This window comes from Pogona vitticeps, chromosome 5 (assembly GCF_051106095.1).
Source record: "Pogona vitticeps strain Pit_001003342236 chromosome 5, PviZW2.1, whole genome shotgun sequence".
NCBI classification, from domain to species: domain Eukaryota; kingdom Metazoa; phylum Chordata; class Lepidosauria; order Squamata; family Agamidae; genus Pogona; species Pogona vitticeps.
Genome location: NC_135787.1, coordinates 70,242,320 through 70,266,678, shown reverse-complemented (window position 1 = coordinate 70,266,678; position 24,359 = coordinate 70,242,320). Strand labels below are relative to the sequence as shown.

The 24,359-nt window shown below is 45.8% G+C and overlaps 1 protein-coding gene across 5 annotated transcripts in view; it reads right to left on the bottom strand.

The window, feature by feature from the left end:
- The window catches only part of PDGFRA (platelet derived growth factor receptor alpha), a 66,772-nt gene extending 45,098 nt beyond the window's left edge, over positions 1 to 21,674 (bottom strand). Inside the window, exons 1-3 of one of the 5 annotated variants that reach the window (XM_073001253.2) lie at positions 21,323 to 21,674; positions 7,089 to 7,152; positions 5,882 to 6,196 (exon numbers count right to left, since the gene is read on the bottom strand). In XM_073001253.2, coding sequence (XP_072857354.2) covers positions 5,882 to 6,196; positions 7,089 to 7,137 — 364 coding nt within the window. In that variant the 5' untranslated portion in view covers positions 7,138 to 7,152; positions 21,323 to 21,674. Of the gene's footprint in view, positions 1 to 5,881; positions 6,197 to 7,088; positions 7,153 to 18,505; positions 18,825 to 20,509; positions 20,721 to 21,014; positions 21,085 to 21,322 lie in introns of those variants that run through there. The other 4 variants (XM_078394676.1, XM_073001251.2, XM_073001250.2 and 1 more) reach the window with 4 other exon arrangements.
- Positions 21,675 to 24,359: the final 2,685 nt, after the last annotated feature.

Here is a 24,359-nt window from a genome sequence, read left to right as displayed (position 1 = left end):
TCTGCAAATGACATGAATTGCTTGCAAGCCTATATGCAAGCACAAACATCTTTCATACAGACTTGCCGTTTTCCACCTGTAGAAATTGACGGTGGAGAGTGACAGAAGCAGCCACCCTGCTCTAAGTGTGGTGGGTTTATGAAATTCCCCGTTTTCTAATGGTATGGTATGTTTGGGATAGCAGACACCTGTTTTGTTTTATTTATTTCTCCTGGACCCCAGTAGTGTATGCACAAGGTAAGGGCTGCCTATGCCAGTGGTCTCCAACCTTGGGCCTCCAGATGTTCTTGGACTTCAACTCCCAGAAATCCTGGCCAGCAGAGGTGGTGGTGAAGGCTTCTGGGAGTTGTAGTCCAAGAATATCTGGAGGCCCAAGGTTGGGGACCATTGGCCTATGCCACATCCTTATTTTTGGCTCTGCTGATTCTAAGCATGGGCCTCAAGGGAAGCACCCAGCCCAGTCCAGTTTTAGCAGTCAAGCTGAAAGGGAGACACCCCTGCTCACATATAAGCTCTGCACATGAGCAAGAACCCAGATTTTCCAGGATTTTTGCTTGTGTGTGTGTGGGGGGGGGGGGTTACATACAAGCAATAGTTTGTTAAGATTCAGCCTTGGAACTGAATAGAAGATGATGACAAGAGGAGTCAGGACTAAGCATCCTCCTCTAAGTTTATTCACAGCTCAAGGTTGAATAACATCATAACAGGGCTTTGAAGGGATCCTAAGGGTTATCCACCACCTGTGCCAATGTAGGAAAGGCAAAGTTATGCAGTACTGACAGATGACCATCCAATCTTCATTTTGAAAACCTCCAAGGAAAAGAAGGCCTGGAACCCTGTGAAGTAATTTGTTCTACTGTCCAGCAGATGCTCCCATAAAGAAGCACAATTTTTGAAATTCAGAAGATAGTTCCAATAAATAAGTCATTCTTATAAGAAAAAAATCCAGTGATGTGCCAGATATGTTTTCTGTTCCAGAAAACTGATGCCATCTTAACCATGCCCATTATGAATGGCTACTCTCCATCTGTAGTACAGAAGAGTCTCAACATCTGGAATCAATTTCTGGACTGTGGCCTTTCCTGGAGTAGAAAACAGTAGGTGTGGCATTTTAAGAGGGTAAAAATGTGAACATTTGGACAAGGGCAATGCAGGAAAGAGGAACCCATCCTTTAAGTCAGGGAGGGATTTTTTTTCAAAAGTGTTCTCTTCTAAAAATATCCAAACTCAATAACAGTTTATGTTTTTCATCCCAGACTGCAGAGAAAATTGTGTGTAGCCATCAACTACAGAGAAACAAAAACTGTTATAGCATAGAATGTGATACAGGCTCACTGGAACCCAATTTGCAATAATCTCAATGATTATTTGTTTGTTTGTTTGTTTACAAAAACATGTTTCTAGCCCTTAGGATTGCAAATGTGCTTAATTTTTCTTCTTTTACAGTATCGGAGCCACAAACTGCTTTATTATTTGCATACTGTAAAAGAAAAATTAAGCACATTTGCAATCCTAAGGGCTAGAAACTTGCTTAGTATTTGCATACTAATATTCATGTCAGACAGTGGAAGACAGGAGGGCCTGACGTGCTCTCGTCCATGGGATCACGAAGAGTCGGACACGAGTTAACGACTAAACAACAACAACATTCATGTCAACCAGAACAGAAGGGCAAGGGTAGTTGTAAGGGACACCAAAGTTGTAACGGCACCTTTTGAGAATCAGATTAACTCTACCTAGTTCAAGAGTCAAAATGACCAGCCATTTGGCTGTTCAGGCATCTTGTGGCTAGTCTGTTTTATTATTATTATTCTTCAAAAAGACTGAGCACAATCAAAATTATAAAGATATTGACTGGTGTCATATGACAGATACAAGTTTTAACCAAAAACCTAAGTCTCCGTTAAATGTTGACATAGTATATGTAATGTTACTAATATTTCCTCCTCCTCCTCCTCATTATTATTGTTCTTGTTGTTGTTGTTACTACACACTTGAAAATATATGGGAAATGCCTCTAGAGGTAGAAGGGTTGTTGAATTTGCTTCCAATGGCCAGAACAAAAGGCAGAACCTTATTGCCCTGTATAGAGGCTGAGCAAATGTATCTAGTCCCATCATCCCCAAATACTGGGGAGACCTTTTAGCCAATTTGCGCTTGAAAGCTAAACCCATGAGGGGCAGGAATTCCCAGCTGCTTTTGAGAATCAGATCCTTTGGTCCTTTCTTGGATTCTGATGGACTGTACAAGCTGTCGCCTAAAACATCAACATGCCATCATGCGGTACTCCTACCAGAGCCCTTTTGGAAATGAAAATGATGGCAGACTACTCCCAAGAAGACCAATGAGTGTCAGCACGGTTACCCTCTCATTCCTCATCACCTCTCCATCCCAAATCTAGAAATGAAAAAGAATGTCACCCACCCGTTGACACACCTTGGAAATCTGACCCTAAATTCCTCGCTTAAAAACTTTTGGCTCGCTACAGCCATTTTTCAGTTGCCTGCTGCTTACTCTCAAAAAGAAAACAAGTTAAGCAAATAGCAAAATCCTGTGCAACTGCATATGCCAAATGAGACAAATGATTCACATTTTCCTCGATGTAAATAATTTGTACAGGTGCAGGAATCCTATTTTCCTGGGATCATAGAATCTGGGCTGACCCTACCAATAGGCAGTGGGAGGCATCTAGATTTAGTGTGTCATCAAAGGTAAGGAAATAATTTAAATTATAGTTTCAGTATTTTTCTCTCCTGGGAAAACACTTGTGGGATTAATTGGTTGATTGATTGGTTGATTAATTAGTTGACTGATTGATTGACTGATTGATTGACTCAGATGTCAGAAAAGCCTGGCCAGTTTTGGGAACTACTATACAATTTGATGGGTAAGGGGAGGAACGCACAGGTGTAGTATCTTATTCTGCTTCAGGCAGAAAAAAATGTCTTGGGCCAGACCTGCAGATAAATATATTTTATTTTTATTTTTTGCTGTAGAGGGTATCTACCTATAGTGTTATTAAAAAGCAAATGAAAACATCCTTTGATCTAAATAGAAAGAGACCACAACCTACAGCATTTCAAAGCTTTGTAGTAAAATACAATAGTAAAACACTACTACAACGCTGTCTATGTAGGACTGCCCTTGAAGTTAGTACTGAAACTTCAGCAGGTCCACAATATGGCTGCCAGCCTGATTACAGGTACCGTACCAATGGATGTGAAGACATATCCCCAGTCTTGGCACACGTTCACTGGCTCATGTTGGTTTCCATGCCCTATTCAAGGCACTGGTCATGACCAATAAAGCCATTAAGGGTTTAGAACCTCAATACTTGGCAGAACATCTCTCCCACAAAATAACTACCTATCCCATCTGCTCCTAGCATCCTTGATGTCAAAAAAACTGTAACACCAAGGAGGCCAAAAAAAGCTACCTCCAGGAACGGCGCTTTCTCAGTTGCGGCCCCTTCCCTCTGCAATAAGCTTTCTACAGAGGTTCACCAGGCGCCATATTTCTCAGTTTTTAAGGAACTAATCAAGACAGAATGATATAAAGCTGCCATCTACTAGTGCCAAACGATTGACCAGAGATGTTTAAAGGTGTTTTTGTTGTTGTTGTTTAGTCATTTAGTCGTGTCCGACTCTTCGTGACCCCGTGGATCAGAGCATGCCAGGCCCTCCTGTCTTCCACTGCCTCCCGGAGTTGGGTCAACTTCATGTTGGTAGTTTCGATGACACTGTCCAACCATCTCATCCTCTGTCGTCCCCTTCTCCTCTTGCCTTCACACTTTCCCAACATCAAGGTCTTTTCCAGGGAGGCTTCTCTTCTCATGAGATGGCCAAAGTATTGGAGCCTCAGCTTCAGGATCTGTCCTTTCAGTGAGCACTCGGGATTGATTTCCTTCAGAATGGATAGGTTTGTTCTCTTTACAGTCCAGGGAACTCTCAAGATCCTCCTCCAGCACCACAATTCACAAGCATCATTTCTTTGATTCTTTTGATTATACAAATTCAAAATGTGTTTTGATTTGTTTAATTCTACTTAAAGGTAGATTTATAGGTTTAGATAGTGACAGGGGTTTTTATTGTATTTATTGTTTTTTGGGGGAGTTATTGTATATTGTGAACCACCCAGGGAAGTGGAAATAAAGTTTCATAGTTATAAATCCAGTTTTAATGTAAGTTAAAGTATATAGGTTCTTCAAACCAAAGGAATTTCTATAGGAAAGATTCTATGTATTCTGTCACCTCCCCAAAGTCAGTTGGAGAAGAAGAATGGATGCATGAGAGTCAGATCTCAGTCAATGAAGAACTTGTAATGCGTACTATGAGACCTTGCAGCAATCACTCAAACACAGCAGCGTATAAACTTGCATTCCATGAACTCAGTACATTCACCTATACCTCAAATAAGGGAGGGTCTTGTTACACCCAAATCTCTTTTTGCTTTGGAACTCAACCAGTATATGGATTTTAAGAGCTTTCTGTTTTTAATAAAGAGAATGGCTTCCACCTGTGGTTTCACAATTTATACAAAGAAAATTATGGCTTCCTTAAAACTTTGTATTGTTTATGATGAAAAGAGACATTTTCATTATGAATGAAAATAAACAATACAAGCCCTGCAACTCTGGCAACTTGTTTATGGTTCTAACCTTGTTCTGAAATTTCAAGCAAGGGGTAAAATTTACCTTGGATAAGCAGGAAAATTACATTGTGCAGGTAATAATGCAAGGTATAATTAGCACATTAATTGTGATATGGACTACAGTATGAATTTATGATGCTGAAACAGGTTAATTTTGTGGACTACAACTCCCAGACAGCACTATGTTAGCTGGGGGATTCTGGGAGTTGTAGTCACAGATATAATTTTTCCTTACAACCATAGAATTGACCTTATAATTTTATGAAGACCAATGCTCTCCCCTTAACAGGACTGAGCCTTTGGCATCTCTCTCAAATTAGTCAATAGTGACCCTTGCCTTGTTTCTCATAATCACAGATGCTGTAAATTTCCCACTTATATGGTTCTTTAGGTTTTACATAATTTTCAGAAACTGATATAAAGCCACATTAATTTCATACTAGCTTCAGTGCAAAGAAACGTTTATGCATTATCTGCAAGGTCCGTCCAATGATATTTGATTGGAAAACACAGTATTTCAGTGGAGAAGAAAAACAGTTGGATTTTCCATTTAAACCAGTTGGGACCTTATAGAATGTGTGTGTTTTTGCATTGCCTTTAAAATGACTCCCCTTGGACCAATCTATAAAAACTTCATATAGTAAGATGCTGGATGAGAACAGCAGAACACTGATAAATTGTATGCCATTTGGCTGGATTACGCCAAAAATATAGGCCTCTGGAGACAGAACCAAGTAAAAATGAAAGCCACGATGAAACCAAAACTAAAATCAACGTGGCAATATATTATTTGAAATGATAGCTAGGGATTAGATGTTTGAAATTAAAGAATTCATGGATCCCAAAGGCAAATTATGGGACTGGAAGCCTTCTAACCCAAGTTCCTCTGTGGGAACGCATTCCCTCTGGCACCTTCGTGAGTCACAGGTAATCCTTGAGACTCCCACAGTGCTGCAAGGCTCTTTTCTAACAGTTCAGAGAAGCGGTACACAAATAGCATGGAGGTAAGAAGGCTCCCGATCCCATAATTTGGTTGCAAACAGGAGCTATAGAGAGAAATGACCCCTCCCCACATCAGTAACAGAAGCTTTGTATTCCACCCACACTTCTTCAAACTGCATTTTCCTTTGCCAAAAGAACACTAAGCTTTATGCTGGGCTTCTCCATCATTTCTCTGTCCAACCGCCACCTTAATGGCCAGCTATAGAAATTATGAAATTAATCTACTCACCTGGCACATAAATGTAGATATCCTTCCCCTCAACCTCACCATCTTCTTCTTGAGAATGATTGTAGTAGCAAGTATACAATCCAGTGTGAGAAGCTGACGCGTTTTTCACTTCAAGCACAGTCACAAAAAGGCCACTGTTGTTCTCTTCATTCCTGATGTCTACAGTATCGTTGCCTTCAGGTATTGGGTATTGCCAATTGACTTCACTGTCCCCAGAACATTTCAGAGTGAAGGGGGAATTCAGCTGCACAACCATCTCATCTTTGTTTGGAAGAATAGCAGGAAACAGAGACTGGCAAGTGGACAGCCATGGGCCTGCAAAAGGGATGGATAACATGTTACCTGGATGGACATTTTTAACAGTGGCCATTTCTGTGGAGTACTTATTGGTCTGTCTGTGATGAATCATGTCCAAATGCGCTTTACAGGCACCTTCCATTGGGAGAGAATGCCCTAAACCCTATTACGCATTTACTCCAGCACAATGCAATCGGTGTCAACCTCAATCGTGAATTGCCACAATTGAAGACATCAGTGTAGTCATTTGCTGTTTTACATCAAGTCTGGATTCTGGCCAGTAAGCAGAGGTAATGAGAAATCTAGCTGAAGACCATAACAACTATGTTAAAGAGATTTCTCAAATATGGTTTTCATTTTTGATATATATTAAAAAGTGGCATGATTGTACCATTTATATGCCTTTATAAATACAGGAATGTTTTTCAAAAAAAAGTATTCATGCTTTGGGTTACTCAGGAGTTTTGGACTGCAACTCCCAGAAGCCTTCACCACCAGCTGTCCTGACTAGGGTTTCTGGGAGTTGCAGTTCAAAAGCATCCGAGTAACAAAGGTTAAGAACCACTGGTTTACAGTGCATCATATTATGTCACTGGATTGCTTATTTCTGTACACGAATACCTCTTTCATCAACTTCAATTTGACATCCTTGAACTTTGCTCATTACAAGGAAGTGTTCTGCCCTTGATGGGGAAGTAAACATAGTCTCAAAATTAAATTAAATGGGATCCTTCAGGCACTCACACTTACAGACCTACAGGAACTGGTATGTAATGAATTTCTGTAGTGTTTCAGCAAGAGCAAATTTGCTTATGTCACTTTGCCTTAACCATACTCAGGATGAAACGGACTTCACTCTGCTGGGGACAGCTGAACTTGGCAAACATTTTCTAGTGAAGTTGAGCATTACCTGTCAAGAAACAGCTAAGGATCAGGTACATCCTTCGGGAAGGACCCATAGTGATGAGGGTGAACTGAAACCAGAGAAGAAAATAAAGGATATGATTACTTAATGAATGAGTGGGCAAAGGCAACAATATGTGGGCAATGCATCTGAGCATCTTGGACATGGACCCTGAAGGCCACTTATGCTTCTGTATATCAGAAATGACAACTTCTACTTATTCTCCATGACATTCAAATCCACATTACACTGGACCAACAACACACTGTGTTTCAGAATGAAATGGCCTGTTTGCCTGTTGAATCTACTATGTAGGTGCAAAACAAACAAACAAAAACCTGATGGCCAACTTCAGATTCCCTGATAATCTTTTTTCTAGCCCTTCATGTTTAAACTGGACTTGGACTGGTCAGCTCTTCAAACAGAGGACTGTCCTCCAAAAATCTCATCCACCATTTCTTAATTCCTCTACCAAGACTAGAAACATCAACCACACAGCGTTCTGTGTTCTGAAAATCAGTCCCCACAACATGTTAAGGGGATATTGTTAAATTTCAGCCTTCTTAATTACACATTGGAACCCAGCTTTGGAACGCAAAGCAGAAAAGACTGCATCAGATACTAGGAGGTATTGGTATTGAGAGGGAGAAGAAGAAGAAGAAGAAGAAGAAGAAGAAGAAGAAGAAGAAGAAGAAGAAGAAGAAGAAGAAGAAGAAGAAGAAGAAGAAGAAGAAGAAGAAGAAGAAGAAGAAGAAGAAGAAGAAGAAGAAGAAGAAGAAGAAGAAGAAGAAGAAGAAAGGGACTCTCAGATCATGGTCACCTCTTTCCAGATTCAGCGCCAAGGATCTTCTCCAAAATTCCTTGGTTAGTACTGCAAATGTTAACCTCTAACTGGAGAAATTTCTTATGAAAATCAACCAAAATAAATATAACCCTTGCTTTGTCCCAACTCTGCTCAATGCTGGATTACCAAACAGTGAAAACCTCTTCAGCACTTGCAGACAAATAAAACTGTCCTGAGATGTACTGAGCACTGTGAGATTATGGAATTCCAAAGGGAAAATACAAAGAACCAAAAGGGCGGGGAGGGGGGAGTCTGACATGATTTGCTGAAATGCTTAAAGATTCAAATATATTTGTTTTGGAAAATACGAATTTCCTTTATAATCTATACTGAAAGTTCTTGATATGGGAAAGATTACAAGGTGGGATCCCTGACACTATTTTGTTTGATTTCTTTAATTTCTTTGATCTGGCAGTACATTAAATACAGTAGACACCACTGGACTGTCTGTTTCAAAGTTTGTAGAATAGAGTGTCGTAAATTAATGAATGCTCCTGCAAGAACTAGAATGAATTTTTCCCCATGTGCCATGTGTAATTTGCAGTAGAAGGCAGACTTTCTCAAGCTTGGATTCCTGGTTACTGTTAACTACAACTCCCACCATATCTACAACTTGGGGATAACTCCCAATATTTGATCACCCAAGGTTGGGAAAGGCTGATCAAAGTGCCTTCCTGCTCCTCTCCAGAAGAAAAAAAGAAAAAGAGAATATTAAAGAAGGCAAAAATGTTGGCACCTTAAAGACTAACTGCTGTATTTTAATGTGAGCTTTTGTGGACAAGTCCACTTCCTCAGACATAAGACTGATGTCTGAGGAAATGGACTTGTCCATGAAAACTCACACTGCCTTCTTAATTTTTTTAATTTTTTGTTTTGTTTTTGCCCGGAATGCTAGCACAGACTAACACAGCTACTTCTTCCAAATCTCCAGAAAGAAACGCTGAAATGTACTTTCAAGCAAAATTCCTGCCAACAGGAACCTTAGAACTGACTTTCATAGAAAAAAAGAGTGAGTGAGTAGCTCACAAAAGGCTCCATGAACAACATTGATGAGGTGTGCCCACAGGACCATTTAATTCTGGTTGCCTGGCAAGCTTACACCAATTTCTGGCTAGGTTAGACACACAAGAGACTTGCTAGTGTGCAATTAGCAGGAGCTGAAACACATCCTGAACATGTTCCTTGTTTCAGGAACAGCCACAACTCTATGGTTAGGGCCCACCCTTTGGTTGAGCAAGGACATTTTACAGCATCCAGCTCTTATACTGCCCAAAGGTGGGTTTATCCAAAGAGCTGCTCCTAAATAAGTGATCTAGCATTGCTGACCATTTTCATATGCAGGGGCATATGGCCCCTTGATGGCATTCCCATCTATGGGCATTGGTGTTCTGTTCGAGCTGCATGAAACCCAGCACAGACATATGTGGAGGAGCAGACTGCCTTGTTCACTGAGCAGCAATATCAATGGGGATCATTAAGCCAGCGTGCAGGGAGACCTGAAGAAGTGATTTACTGATCCCCGAGAGGGCCTGAGCCGAGCAACGGGGCTGTTCTTCTGTAAGCGAGACATGAATCATGAGCTGCATTCCGCCACAGAGGCTGACGAGCAACCAGCCAACAGTCACAGGCTCAGCAGCTTCGGAAATTCAGCAGATGGCATTCCTGCAGAAACAACTCGTTTGCCTTGGGTTTTTTCAATTAGCAATACGGGCCATGTGTTTATGTAAGAGCCTCCCACTGATAACAGGCTCTTGCACATCAAAGTTGTCTTCCCTTCCAGCCTCTTTCTTCCCCATCCATCTCCCTTTTTTAAAAAAAGCACAGTTCTATCCTGTATTTTTTCAAGATAAAGTATCTACAGCACATACATCTTGGAAGGATTTCCATGCTCTTCTTCCATTCGTTAGCTGGTAAGCTGCTTCTGCTATACTTACAAGCCAGTTCTATACATTTAGTCAAAAGACAGACCTAATCAGAGCAGTAAAACAGACTCTGAGTGCATGGTTTTAGAACCGCAATTTTCTGGAGTCATCTTGATCAATGAACAGTAAAAATAAGAAAAGTTCGGATGAAGCCATGCAAACAGAATGGAAATCCAGAAATAAGAGCACATTGTCATTTCCCACAATGGCACAGTATTCTCAAATAAATGCTTTTTACCATTCCTTCTGTTTTTGTTAGTTGAGTTTTATGCAGCCAGAACAAATATAACCCTCCAGCAAGGACATATATTTGTAGGAGGGCACCCCAAAACCAGTCCAGTGAGAACTGAACATCTCATTGTGACCATGGAATTTGACTGATTATTGGGTAGTGGGGGAAGGGGTAAAAACAAACCACAGCCCAGATGGGGAATTGAATTCTGTGGCTGGCATCTTGAACAGAAAGTGGTTTGCATTTCAACATTTTGTTACAGGCCCTATTTGTTTAATGTCCATCTCAATTAGGCTTCAGCTAAGAAACATGAGAATCCCTTTGCTGACCCATATTTAGAAAGAATGAAGGGAGCTTTGCCATATATGCTGGATCTGGTGTCAACTGGAAAGCACTAAGATAATTATATTAGTGAGGGAGGTCTGCATGCTTGCTCTCCTGAAATCCTAAATGTATTTATTATTTTAATGTACATAGATATTGAACACACATAACATACAGATGTTGACTGGATAGCTCAATGAAAGTTGGGCATCTGTGGAACCAAAGGCCAAGAGTGTGATTCCCCACTGTGTTTCCCAGAGGAACAGCCAGCCTGTGTAGCCTTGGGCAAGCTGCACTGTCCCCAGAAAAGGGAAGGGGAGAACATTTTGGAGTACAGTACTCCATATCTAGAAAACTCTGAAAAGTCATCATAAGTTAGAATCAACTCAACAGCACATCATCATTATCATCTTAGAACTGCAGAGGTGAAAGGGGCCCTATGAACCATCGAGTCCAGCCCGTCAAGGAGGCTCAGTGGGGAATCAAACATCCCAACGTGTGTCTTCAGCCAAATGCCTAAACCTCTGAGCTATCCAGCAATTAACATAATCATCAATCAACCAATGTCCAGAAGTACTCTGTGCTGTAATGGTACACACTAGGTACACAAATTGTATTCATACACTAGGGTGCCATTTTGCTTAGAAAAGTTCCTGTGGGCACCATTGGATGAAATATGAAGAGGAGAACAGAATAAGAGTTTGTGAATAAAAAATTGCACTATTCAACCCAGTCCTGTAATAGTTAGTCAGAAATAGGTCCCATGGAGTTCAATGAGATTTATTTGCTAGGAATAAAGGCACAGATGGCAGTTCAAAGTCTGCTCACATTTCATCTTCACAATCATAGTAACCCTCAAAAAATAAATCACTCAGTTCTTTCAAGACTTGTGATTGATCTACCTGTTTTTTGTTTGCTTGTATTTTTTTCCTTTTTGGGCAAAAGTTACACTCTCCTTTATTCATTTCTAAAATCAATAATGAAAAAAAAGTCAGATGTTATGGCCAACATTTTGTTTTGGTTTTTTTTTTCCTCCTACAAACTCTGCCTTTAATGTATGAGGCTTATAGCATGACTTGTTGGTTCCATTCCCTACAGGGTGTACAGAAAATGGAAATACTGTCTTCCATCTGCAGCATCTATTAGTGGGCAATCTTTGTTGGAAAAAATGAGATCAAAACCAACAGCACATGAAAATCCGTGTGTTTTTTTTTTCCAGCCTTGACCAGACATGGTGCAGCTTTTCAGAAGTGAGTCAAGGTAACACAACAATCTTTTGCACAAATATTCCTAAGTAAATGTATATTCCACTGTAAGCTGTTGTTATCACAGAAATGCACATGCTGCAGTTCTATGCAAAGAAGCCCCTTCTAAGGTAACATGCCTAGGATTCACCTCCAAATTGGCCAGTCTCTTGGTTATAATCAAATATTGACAGATGGCTTCCTGTCTTTCTAATGTCTGCTGTTCTCTTATTGGTTGTATGAACTCTAGATATCACTTGGACATTCATTGTGGAACTTTTCCTTTTTTAGAAATAGATGTAACATTTGGTTTTTAGGTCTGTGTGTGCTTGGTTTGTATGTTTGTTTGTTGCCTGCACTGTTTAATTGTTTCATTCAGTAATGTTGGTTCGCTCTTTATATGAATGTTCTATCTGGACATTTTGGGGAACGTTAAGTGTATACTGTGTTTTTTTTCCCCTATAGTAAGATACAGTATATATCAAAATAAGTTTTAAAATAACTTGTCATCCACTAGCTGTCTATATAACAGCCTATTGTAAAAATTCTATCCGTTTGTCATGCTTTATTGATCAGTTGCCCAAGGATGGTGGATGAACTTTAGAAGTTAGAGTGCTGCCTCTGAATACTGGGGTGGGATGTGTAGAAGTCGGGAAGAGTGGAGTCAGGAAGGATGGGAGGAACCAGAAAAATCCAAAAGGAATCAAGTCCCCTTTTTCCCTCTCTCATCTAAAACTTTCCTTTTAGCACTCTCCCCCACCCCCACCATCAAGTTTAGGGACAGTGAATGCTCTCCCACCCATACCCCACCCCCAACAAACATAATTTGGCTGGTTTTACTCAAAGGGCCAGATGGTGGCAGTGTTGATCCACGCTAGAGCAGCAGCATCCTGTTACTTTTGCAGGAGGGAAACGTTTGCCTCAGAAGTAACAGATCAAGGTTGGCGTCCCTCCAGATTACCTAAATAACATCTGCTGGGGAGGCTGTCCTTGTTATATGTAAGTCCTTTGTATTTCTGTTCTGCTCTCATAAAATAACATGACCCCAATAGTCTGAGGAACTGCACCAGCCATGATTAGAATCGGGTATAAACACATTTTCCCACTTTCAGTTACGTAAGGGTCAGACGATCTGATATGTCAAAGGATTCTGAGCCTTGTCAATCAGCCCTCCTGGGGGGTGATGGTGCATTTTTCCAAGAAAGCTTCAGGAAAGCCCAAGAAAAAGGAAATCATATTGAAGCAAGCCGTACGTTTTGCAAGCTTTGTTTAAGGGCCCACCTGCAGTGTTTCACAGCCCTTGGCCCCTTTTCCTTACAACATTCCTCTGAAAAGAGCAACTCCCAGCCCAGGGAGGAATGGAAGATCCAACAACTTTCAGTCACTCCCCTGAAGAGAGAAACCAGCCATAAAATAGCTGGCTCTCACCACACATTTTGAACATGAGAAACCCCACAGGTGTAAAATCTAAATAAGTTACGGGATCAGATTCTCCATCTAGGGATCATGGGCAAGGCAATGATCCAAAAGAGCTTCTTTTCAGTTTGATAGGTATCAGTTTCTCCTTTTGGCTTCACAACAGTGGTTTCACACTCAGAGAATATATTTCTGCCAAAGAAAGGCTGGAGGGACGGAGGAGGAAGAATTTTTCCCAAGAGAGGTCCTTTTCTGCAGGCCCCGCCCAAGACATATTGCTGCCTGAGGCAAAACCAAAATGGCCATGACCCACTGATCCCCATCAGACATACAGGAAGCCAACTGGATTGGCTATTAAATGTTACTCCAGCATACTGGTGAAACAGCACCATCTTCTATTCTACCTGATGACAACCAGCTATCCTAAGGGACAGAATGTGGGCCCTCTGGTAGGCAAAGCTCTGGCTGCCCTCTGGCAGAAAATGGGCGGGAGGCTGAGGAGGAAGGGCTGTGGATTTGCTGCTGCAGAGGCTGCTCCCTCACTAGCATCTGCCCTCACTCCATTTGCCTAAGAGTAGGGCCGCCCCTGCCTTCCTGACCCATAATCCTCTCCAGTGCTGCTCCAGCACAAGGGACACCCTCTGGCCACATCCTTGCCTCAAAGGCACCAACAGCGTAGGGAAACAATCAGTAACTATTCTGCAAGCCACCTTGTTAAACAAGGACAAAGAGGATATAAAAAATAAAATACAAGAAGTAAACAAACATAAAAAAATCTTGACTTGTTAGAATACTGCCTTTCCTTTCCTGCCCAGACTGTTGCCATAGACGAAGCCTCTACAGAAGACGGAAGCTAATATTTTCTGTAGATAATACTTTCTTAGATACATAACCCCACTACAGCTTTCACAACGCTATTTTAGCTTAGTTCTAGTTTTACGCCACTATTACAACAACTTAAAATATAGTGTGCACCACTCGTTACTGATTTAAGATCTTAGAAGCCACAAAGTACTTTCTTTGGGACCAACTGAAAATCATAAAATCATGAGCCCCCATTAAAGCAAGCCATTGGGTTCTAACAGCGCTGGCACAGATGTCATGCAACCCCACCCCACCCTATGCCATGCGCTTCAACCAAGTCAAATCTTTATAAACGAAATGTTCTTAGGAATGAAATTCCAGACAATTTAAACTGAGGTCAGCTCCTAAACTGTATGCCAGCCTCCTGGTGTGAAATGGTGTGCATGACTCGTTTATTTTGGTTATTATCTGCTTCTGCAAGGGACGTGAGCTGGAATGTCATGAGCCTTGGAGGGCAAATTCATTCGACTGCTTTTTACAAGTTTTCTCCTCAACTAACTCAGGCTGGTTAATTCATTGGGCTTCTCTATGCAGTGCCAGGAAATTTGTCACAAAAATTGTTTTGCTTAGCAAACACCGCATGACTTATAGTTTTGGAAATAACTCTGCACTGCTACTGTGGCCAATGAGTTTGCTGCAAGTCACATTCCCTCCAGAATAATCTTTTGGGAGGCATTTGATAGCAGTAGGCAGAGTTAAAGCTTATTTTCTCCTTCTCTCTTTTCTCCTCTCTGTCTCTGTCTCTCTCTTCGTTGCCCCCCCCTTTCCGCTCCAGCCTAACTGGCTGCTGGGAAAGGGATAGATGGGCATTTAGCTTCTGAAATCCGGACTATTACTTGCCGAGGGCTTTTGCACTCCAGCCAATGACGACTACGTGACATTAGGCTGAGGGGCACAGTTTGCCCTCCTCACCCATGGTGCGGGCTCACTGTATGCCCAAATGTTAATCAATACGTCTGGAAAATCTTTTTCAAAAAAATCTTTTCCAAAAAGTTGTCCACAAAATGTAATTAAGATAGCTAGATAATACTATCTACAAGATGCTTCAATTCAACATGTAACAAATAATTATGAGGATATAATAATACTGTAATTATTTTATCATTATTTCAATTTATACTAATGAAATTTCAGTTTATTCTAATGAAAGCATATTGTGACTCCTAGGATCTTATTTCAGTAATATTCTTTTATTATAATAAAAATAATAATATCATAATAATACTGGTTTATGGCAGCCCTTTCTGGGGTTTCCTAGGTACTGTATATAGTACTCACAAATTGTTGACCATTCCCTTCTTCAGTGGGGGGAGTGCTCTGAGTCTGTGCAGCTTGCCCAGGGTGACAAAGGCTGACTGTTCTCTTGGGACACCCAGTGAGGGAACAAACTCCCAACCTCTGGCTCCACAGCCAGTTACCCCCCCCCAAAAAAAAATCACTAAGCTATCCAGTCAGCCAGTGTATAATCCAACGTGTCCAGTTTGTTGACTAACCTGTATTGGAAATATTAGGTCATTCCCAAATGCAGAATTATATATCTATATGCCACCAATGTTCATGGCAGACATCTAATTGGTTTAAAGAAATCCATCAAGTTACTTCATCCTTGTACTGGGCACCTCTTTCAGCAAGATTGATTAGCTTAATCTAATCACTAGCCCTCACTTGCACATTGAATCAGCTGAGAAATAGGAAGCCAATGGTAAGCCCAAACCTTTGTAACAGGTTCAATGGGTCTACTCTGGTTGGGACTAGCACCTGTACCTAAGGCATTGTTTTTCTTTTTTCCAGTGTATGCCCAAATACAGAGTCCACATGGACAACTACAAGAAGGGGAATCTATAAGAAAAAAAACAAATATGGTATATTTTTAAGAGCAAGATGTTCAAGCCATTTTCAAAAAGATAGACCTAGAAGCAGCAGGACTCAAAGCTTTCAAACATCACGGAGCTTGCTTTGAACACACAGGACTTGTTGTGACCTTGTGGCCAATTCAATATTGAAATAAATCTGCTCTGTACATTGTTAGGGGCATTACTGGTATTTTTCATGTACCCTCTGAAAACTGGTGCTACAGCTGAGCCCGCATCCCATTCCTATCTCACATCTACACCACTGCAAAGGCAATGAGGACATTCACAGCGGAACCTGCAATAAAAAGTTCGGTCTGTCTTTAGCTCCTAACATCACTCTTGCTCAAAGCTTCATCCCGCCATGTTCACTTTGGAGATACGAGAAGTTGTAATGGCTCCAACCCTGTCCGTTCATTCCACTCCTTCCCTCTTTATGTTCTTTTTCTTTCACCATCAACACAGAACAGTGCTCCTGGTGGATACTGAGTCATACTCAGTCCTCTTTGGACTGCTACAGGATTTTTAATTTTTTTTTTTTTTTTTCAGGAGGGATTGCCTTTTAGCTGCCATAACAGGTAAAAGCAGGGCCTGAACGGTTGCGTTAAATAAAGGTACAGTGCGTTGATTACTCTCAGGGCGCTGTTCAGGAAAACAGTCGCTGGGGGGCAGCAGAGCACTGCAAATATAAAAGATTCTTTTTCGCTGTTTTTTGTTTTTTTGGGGGGGGAGAAGAAAAACAAGAAAAAAAGATCGAAATGACCCAGCAGCAATAGCAGCAGCAGCTGTAATTTAGTGCTGCCTTTTCCTTTGGGAAATCATAGTCTATGGCACGGTCCAGTTGACTCACCCCGCCACATCACAAAATCACCATAAGAGCCATCTGAAACAATGATCCTGATGTTCCCATCCTAAAAGCAGCATTTCTAATTGTTCCCGGGTGGGGTGGGGTGGGGATAAAATAATAATTAAAAACCCCTTCACTCATTTTACAGCGCCTTTGGAAATACTTGGGTATCCCTCCCGGGTGGGGTGGGGGAGGATGTTGATTCGAGGAAGTGATTATTTAAAAGCTTTGCTGGCGGACGTAACGTCTGGATGCAGAGACTGGTGTGACCCCCCGTCCCGTCCCGCCAGTTACGGAGCTCACACAGCACTTCACACCGTTCACAAGAGAAGCAGAGAAGACGGGGGGGGGGGAACCTGCCCACTCAACAGTTTTGCAGGAGTGAAAACTATGGCTTTGCAGCTCAACAAACCGCGTCGATGACTTCCCGCCAACTCCATCCCTCGTCAGCGATTTTAAAACCGCTGTTTTTCCATCTACATGGGAACCTCGTCTGGGAAGAAATCAAAACAAAGCAAAGGACGCAACCTAGAGCCGTCTTTTTGGGCCCCGCGATTCCTAATCCGAGGAAGTCAGTAAAGTTACTTCGGGGGCGACCGATGTCCCCATTCCCCAGCCACCCTGAGGATCCACCGGCCGGGGGGATTCTGGGAATCGGGGAATCCTCGAAAGCAACGCTGCCCCGCCAGGACCCGAGCAAGCTCCGCAAAGCTAGTCCGCCAGGCGCCGTCTCCTTCCGAACAACACCGCCCTCGACGGCGGCCCGCCTGCCTGCAAGGGCCCGCGCCCGTTCCTTTCCCTGGACGACCTCAGACGCAGCCCACTCTCTTCCCCCCCCCGCCCCGACGGGGTGGCGCTCCAGCCCCCATCCTGCCCCTGCCAACATGCCCGAGGATGGGGAGCCCAACATCTGGCGGGCCTCAGCTTGGAAAAGTGTTCCCTTCCATTCTTTGCCTCCCTCTGGAGGCACAATCCCTCTCCCGCACGATTGCTACCTAAACCCGACAGGGAGGCGGGGGGGAGGGGAAGAGAGACTGGGATCAAGACTTGAGTTCGAATCTCCGCCAGCGCAGGACAGGCGCGATTTCCCCTACTGCCAAGGTACTCGAGCGATTCCGACGGGGTTCCTAACGCGAAACGGTGATTTAGGAAGCGATCCCCAGAGGGGGGGGGGAGCCATTTGGTAGCATCGACATAACTCCGCATCCACCCACCAGACACCTTCGGCATGCATTCTGCTTCCGTGTCTTCAGTTAAACGGCCTGAATTTTGGGTTTCTGGTTCAACAGCAAGATCTGAGGGTTTGCGTTACTGGACGACGGCGGCAACGCAGGTTTAAATGCGCCCTCACAGACAATAAACCACAGACAGACCTTTCCTACTGCCCAGCTCAACCTGCACATTTGCCAGCGCACACCATTCACACACTCCGCTCCAAGTCATCAACTGTACTCGAGTAGTAACCATGCACGTAGGAATCGGCCCTTCGTCTTGACTATATTCTATCTAGTCCCCGTAGAGGCCAACTAGAGCTGCGTATTGAAGAGCATACTGTCCACAGCCGGCTAAGCCGATGCGCTTTCACAGGGAAACCGACTGAAGTGAGACGGCTCAAAACGCGTCGCTGAGACGAGGAGTAACGGGTTTGAGGCTCGGGTTCCTGGGCAAACCACAGCATGCACTTCGGGGGGGGGGTCTCATTTAAAAAGCAGAGCGAGAGAGAAGAATCGGAAAAGACAGACAAGAGGAAAGAATAACCAGAAGATCCAGCACTGATGTCAGCTCTTCCCTTCCGTCGGGGAGAAAAACAAGGACGACATGTCTTCAGGATTAAATTCCAGGACCAAACTGTGAGGACGCGTCTTTGAATCCGTGCCCACCTCCAGTTCTTGGCCCAAATGGGCCGTTGTGTCTCTCGAAGAGCCAGGGAACGAGGGCGCTTGTGGCACGGATGTTCACGGATGGTTATCAAATCCGCGGGTTCAAAAGGTCTCCCAGGGTCGCCGGGAATCCCGATGGGCGAGGAAGTGATTCTTGGTTTATGAGGGGCATAGATCCCACGGAGCGCGCTGCCTTCTCCTCGACTTTAGTCCAGGCGCTCTGCGGGAGGATGTTGCGCCCGTCCTTCTCCGGGGATGTGGGGACGGCCCCGAGGGTTGGATGAAAATAGCTACTCCTTAGGGTGCAGAACGGGCAGATCTGCAGGCAAGGAAAGAACCGCTTTTGCCACGCGTTCCCACGACCGAAAACACACCCAGGAGGCTAAGGCTTAAAAAGAAAAAGAGGCAATAAAACCCACAAAAAAAGAGGAAAGCTCGCTATAGAGAGAACTCCAGGTCAACGACAGTGTGGAAAAAAAAAACCTGTAAAGGTGGCATCTGGACGAAAGTTTGAAGACTGGGGAGGGGCCTTTTTGTCCCCCTTCTAGGTCTCCAGCTTGGGAAAGCTCTCGACAGCATCAGCGGTGGGTCATCATATCCCGGAAAAAGAAAAAATCGGGGGGCGGGGGCTGGGTTTGGGGTTTGGGGGTGGAGAGAAGCACGGAAGGGCGTTCTGCAACCCGACTCCTCGGACCGTCCCGTTGGATGAATTAACCAGACAAAGAGAACGAAAAGCTCCGTTGCTCCCTCCCGAAACCGTGGGGTCGCGGTGGGGCTGGATCCTGAGTGCGCCCGGGCGTAAAGGCAGCGGGGACCGTCCGCCAGGCGCTCCTTTACATCACCCGTCTCTCCAGGCGGAAGGCAGAGCGGAGGAAAGCCACCCCCCCCAAAAAAATGAGGAAGCGGCACCATGCCCGTTCTTAGGATCCAAAAGGGTGTGAGGCGTATATCCCAGAGCCGACGCTCCTCCGAAGGCAAGAGGGGCCGATCTTAAGGTGGAGGCGCCCCTCTTCGCCTCCAGAGACTTCCGAAGCACCAGGCAGAGAAATCCCGGTGCAGGAGCGGTAGTGGCGCGGAGGCCTTATCCGGAGCCCGAGCCTGCCTCTGTCTGCCCGGCGGGAGGGGGAAACTGTGCGAGATCCGTTTCTCTCTTCCCCCCCCCCCCCCATCCCCAAGTCGGGCTGCCGGGCCGTGTTCTTCGGATCGCCCACCAGCCGCTGGATGGTCGCCTTCCAAAGCAAACGTTGCGCAACCGGACGGAGCGAGCGAGCCATTTCCTGGGGCGCCCGCCCAGAACTTTTGCCTAGGCAACGGGGCTCCTCCGTCGTGCAGCGCTGGCAGCCTCAGACACAAACACTCCGTCCGTCCGTCGCGTTTTCCATCGGCAGCGCCTCCCAAGTGCCAAAAAGCCAGCCACGAACACAGATGCGCGCCGCCGCCACATCAACTTCAATCCCTGGCTCTACGCACAGTCCCCAGCCCGGCCGAGGTGCCAGGGGGGGTCAGGGTCGGCTAGGCAGACGGAAGCGCCCTCGCCGGGCGAGGAAGGCATGGGGGGTGGCGATCATCTTGGCAACGGTCAAGGGGTCTCCAAAAGAGAGGGCGGCGGTGCGCTCCGGGAGGGCTCCGACGGCGTTTGGGCAATGGGGGTTCTAAGACCCCGGGAGACGTTTTCCCACTCCGAATATGTAGGCAGACAAACAGGGCGGCGGGGGGGTCACCCTGGGAGTGCGGGACGCCGGAATCCCACCACCCCACAGGTAAACCCCCGCATCAGGAGAGAGTGCGAGTCAACCAGACAGAAGAGAGGAACTGGTTGTGAAAAGTTACAGCGAGAAAGAAAGAAAGAAAGAAAGAAAGAAAGAAAGAAAGAAAGAAAGAAAGAAAGAAAGAAAGAAAGAAAGAAAGAAAGAAAGAAAGAAAGAAAGAAAGAAAGAAAGAAAAGACCAGTCCCGAGGTTCTAAGACAAGTCCTTTCCTCCTCTTCCTCCGTCTCCTTCCTTACCTTCTTCCCTTAAGAGTCTGTGAACTGGTCCCCAACCTTCCCACATCTGCTAGGCGCAGACTGGATGGCGAAGCCCGGAGTGCTTGGCCAGGTCCCCGGTCCCTTTCCTGTTCCGTGATTCATCTGCAGATTATCCCGCTGTTGAAACACATCTACTCAAAAGGGGCTTCACTCTAGATCAGGGCACTGGAGCGCACTCACGCACACGCGCGCACGCCCCCTCCCCTCCCCGCCTCTTCTCTCGGAGAGCTCTCCTGTTGCCTTGCCCCCCCCGTCCCTCCTCCCAGCCCAGCTGCAGGAATGCGGCGCGGTGGCCCCTCCGCGCTCCGCCAAGTCTGGTTGTCATTAGCGCTGCCAAAGCAAAGGCGGCGTTTTTCCGCCCGCGCCGCAGCCTCCCTTCAGACCAGGGACTCAGGGCGAGCGACACCCGAGGACCGAGGTCCCTGCGCTCTGAAACCCCTCCGCTGGGCAGATGCCGAGGAAAACGCTCCCTCCCCAGCCTCACCGCTCCCTCCTGGGTCGCCTCCGGCATCCCCTTCGGCTTGCCCCCATCCGAGAGCGCTGACTCTGCCTCTGCAACGCCCGGCCAGAGGGGGGCGCACGCGAGTCAGGGAGAGGGGAGGAGGACCGATCCACCTGGGCCGAAGGAAACGGCCAGGTCCCCCTTCAGGGAGCCTTCCTACGTTCTCTGTTCGCCCCCCCCCCCTTTCTCGTTAAATCTCCGTCTCCAACAAAAGGCTGCTGCAGTCCAAGGCGCACTTCAGAGCCGGCGTGTGAAGGAGCGGGTCACTTTTACAACAACTCTGCCCTTACCTTCTCGTGGATTAGTTAATAACCCGTGATGAGTACCATAGAATGGGGTGGGGGGGAGAAAGAGTGTTTCAAGGAAGGGTCCAAGTCAGTAGTTCTCTCTGTTTTCCCTTCTCTGTGACGGCCTCAGAAACGAACCCCTGTAATTGATTCAATGCAAGAGTCCATCCTGCCCAAACTAATCATTTGCTTCAAGTAAATAGCTGTCAGGAAATGAAGGCCCCCCCCCCCTTCGGACTCCTTCAGAATAAGAGCCTGCCGGGTTCCTTCTGCGTCTGGGTCTTTCCTGCAAGTCTCTTATGCTGGCGGCGGTGGAGGAAGGGGGGGGGTCAATCCGACCTTCCAGACATCATCTGGAACGGGGGCGGAGAAGTGTGTGTGCGTGTGCGTGTGTGCGCGCGCGTGTGTTGGTGCTCGGAGGAGAGCTTGACCATATGGCCGGGGAGGCGGAGGGGGAGGGGAAGGGACGATGCGCTCCGCGGGGGGCGAACCCGTCCCCTCCTTTCGTTTTCCAAATGGTCCTGATTTCATGAATGAACACAGGTTTCCTTCCCGTCCTACACGCACTCCCAGGGCCGGCGGTCAGCTGCACGGACCTGGGCTCACCCTCGCCGTGTTAAACTGTTGGATTGAAAAAATGACGGGTGGGTTTGGGGAAAGCAGAGCTTCGAGGACTGCTGGCGGCCTATCCGGATTACTCCGGAGTATTATGAATGAGTGCGGGGAAGCGGGGTGGGGAGGAGGTATACTCTGGGAGATGGTGGGAGGCGAGATGCATCCTACTTGGTCGGCATATACATTTGTGGCATATACAGTCTCTGCAAAACTCTGAGGTTGTTCCCGGAACCAAGGCTAGGGACTGGTCTCGACCTGCAGAGAAAGTCTTTCGGAGCAAAGCATTTCCGATCGATGAAGAGCGACCCCCCGCAGCAGTGGTCTGAAAGGTGAGCGTCAGGTGAGCGCCTCGCTCACGGTTTCGAGTCGGGTGGCGAGCAAGAAAGAGCGTGCGGCGGCTGGGCAAGAGAGTAAGAAGAGGCGCTGCGTGGGCGCCCGGCGGTTCCGCGCGCGTGTGGAACGCAGAAGAGGCGCCTGCTTGTTTTCCGCCTCGCTCGTCCGAAGCCAGGCTGGGAGGGGAGCGCGCGCACTTTCGGGGAACTCGGAGGCTGTTCCCCTCTGGAGGCCAAGGGGGCGCTCGAGCTCCAGGAAAGCGAGCAGGGGCTTCGCTCCGCAGATCCCTTGGGACGCCTGCCTGGGGAGAGAGGGGGACACCGCGCGCGCGCGTGTACTTTCCCAAAGCGCTCGTCGACACGGATCTGATAAATGTGCATCGGTGCTATCGACACGTAGGTGCATATACGTATGGGGAACAAGAGAGAAAGCGTAAGGCGCACACCGCACGCGCGCAGACACACCACAAATCCTGAAGATCACAGTATATCAAAAGTAATCTCTTCGTCTTTTCCCTTCAGTCTTTTCCTCTCCTGTTCGCCTCCACACGCCTGTTATCCATTCATAAACATGCCTTTGCTCTTCAGATAAGCTCGATTCCGTTTATATCCTGTGGTTGGGCTACCTTTGTGTTTGGAACGATCTTGAACTCGCGTGTGCGTGTGTGTGTGTGTGCGCGCGCGCAAGGTAAGTATATATAATGCTTTTTTTTTTAACGGGAAGCCAAATCAGAGATCAGTGCCATCTGTTCTTCTGCCGGCGACACCGCCTGCAATGGGGAACAACACTCCGTATCCATCTGGGAGCGTGGTTTTAGACTTCAGCCGCCCTGCTGTTGCTGTTTCACCTCCCACAGAAGTACGGTCTCTAGTGGTTTTCTCTTCACAGCTCTTTCGGTCACCACACATAGCGCGCGTCGACCCACGATGTGTGTGTGTATCGTTAGAGGGTTGAAATAAGGGCATCTGCCCAAAGGCACACGGCCATGGATACTCGGGACTTCGTTTCGTGCGTGTGTGATGATGGGGACCTGGAGGAAATGGCAGCCTTTGCTAATAAAAAGTAACGGCAGAGCGACCCTGCTTTTGCGAAGGCTCTCCTCTCGTCGTGTTCCCAGTCCAACCTCCGCCTCCCCCTTTTCGGGGCTCAAGTTGCCTTCAGCCCCTCAGCACGATCTCTTTCCACTACTGCGGCATCTCCAACTCGGGTGAACGCGCAGCCTTCACTGTATTGCTTCCACATGTTCCTCCAGGAAACCTTTGGAGGCAAATTCATGAACAGCAGCCCCTTGTTCGGAATGCTAACAGGATACCGTATTGCTTGGAAATAAATTGCCGTCTGCAATCCGAGCCCCAACCGTACGGAAGAAAATTCCCATATAACATACCTTTCTGGAGTTGATTATGGCTGAAAGACTAATACAGGGAATACAGGTTTATGTTTCGGACTGAAGGAGAGAGGAAAGGGGAGAAATCTCATGAAATCACCCAATTGCAATTCCTAGAGTTATGGGGTCAGTTGCTCCAAATTTATCTTGGAACTTTGAGCTGGATTCTAATAAAAGTAGTTTGCAATGAGTCGCTTAACAGTTGAGGGGTAGGGACACCAGACATTTTAAAAAGAATGAAATGGAATTTAATGTTTTTTAAAGATAGTTGCAGCTGTAATGGTGCTTTGGGGGGGAAAGTGTCAATGAATGCAAAGGCAGTGACTTTTGAGGAGACATTCGTAGAATCGCACTGCTCTGAACCAATATCCGACGTTTTACTTCGGCAATGTTTAGATACAAAAAGATGAGCCGTTGTTAGTATTCCTACTGCAGGATCTGGATTTAAGCCAATCAAGTCCCATTGATGCCCGCGAGATTCCATCTCCTTCCATCCGCCCTCGAGTTTTCTAGATTGGTCTATTGTCTCCTCTGTGCTTGTTATGTGGAGGAGGAAGCGGTGGAGTCGGAGGTTTCTTCGTGTAGATAAAGCCTAGAGAGACTGATAAAAGGGACTTCTGTTGCAGGGCGGATTTGTCCAGGCCCAGATGCGCAGAAGGCAGAGCCACTGCACTGGAAAACAGAGGAAGAAGAAAGATAAGGGGG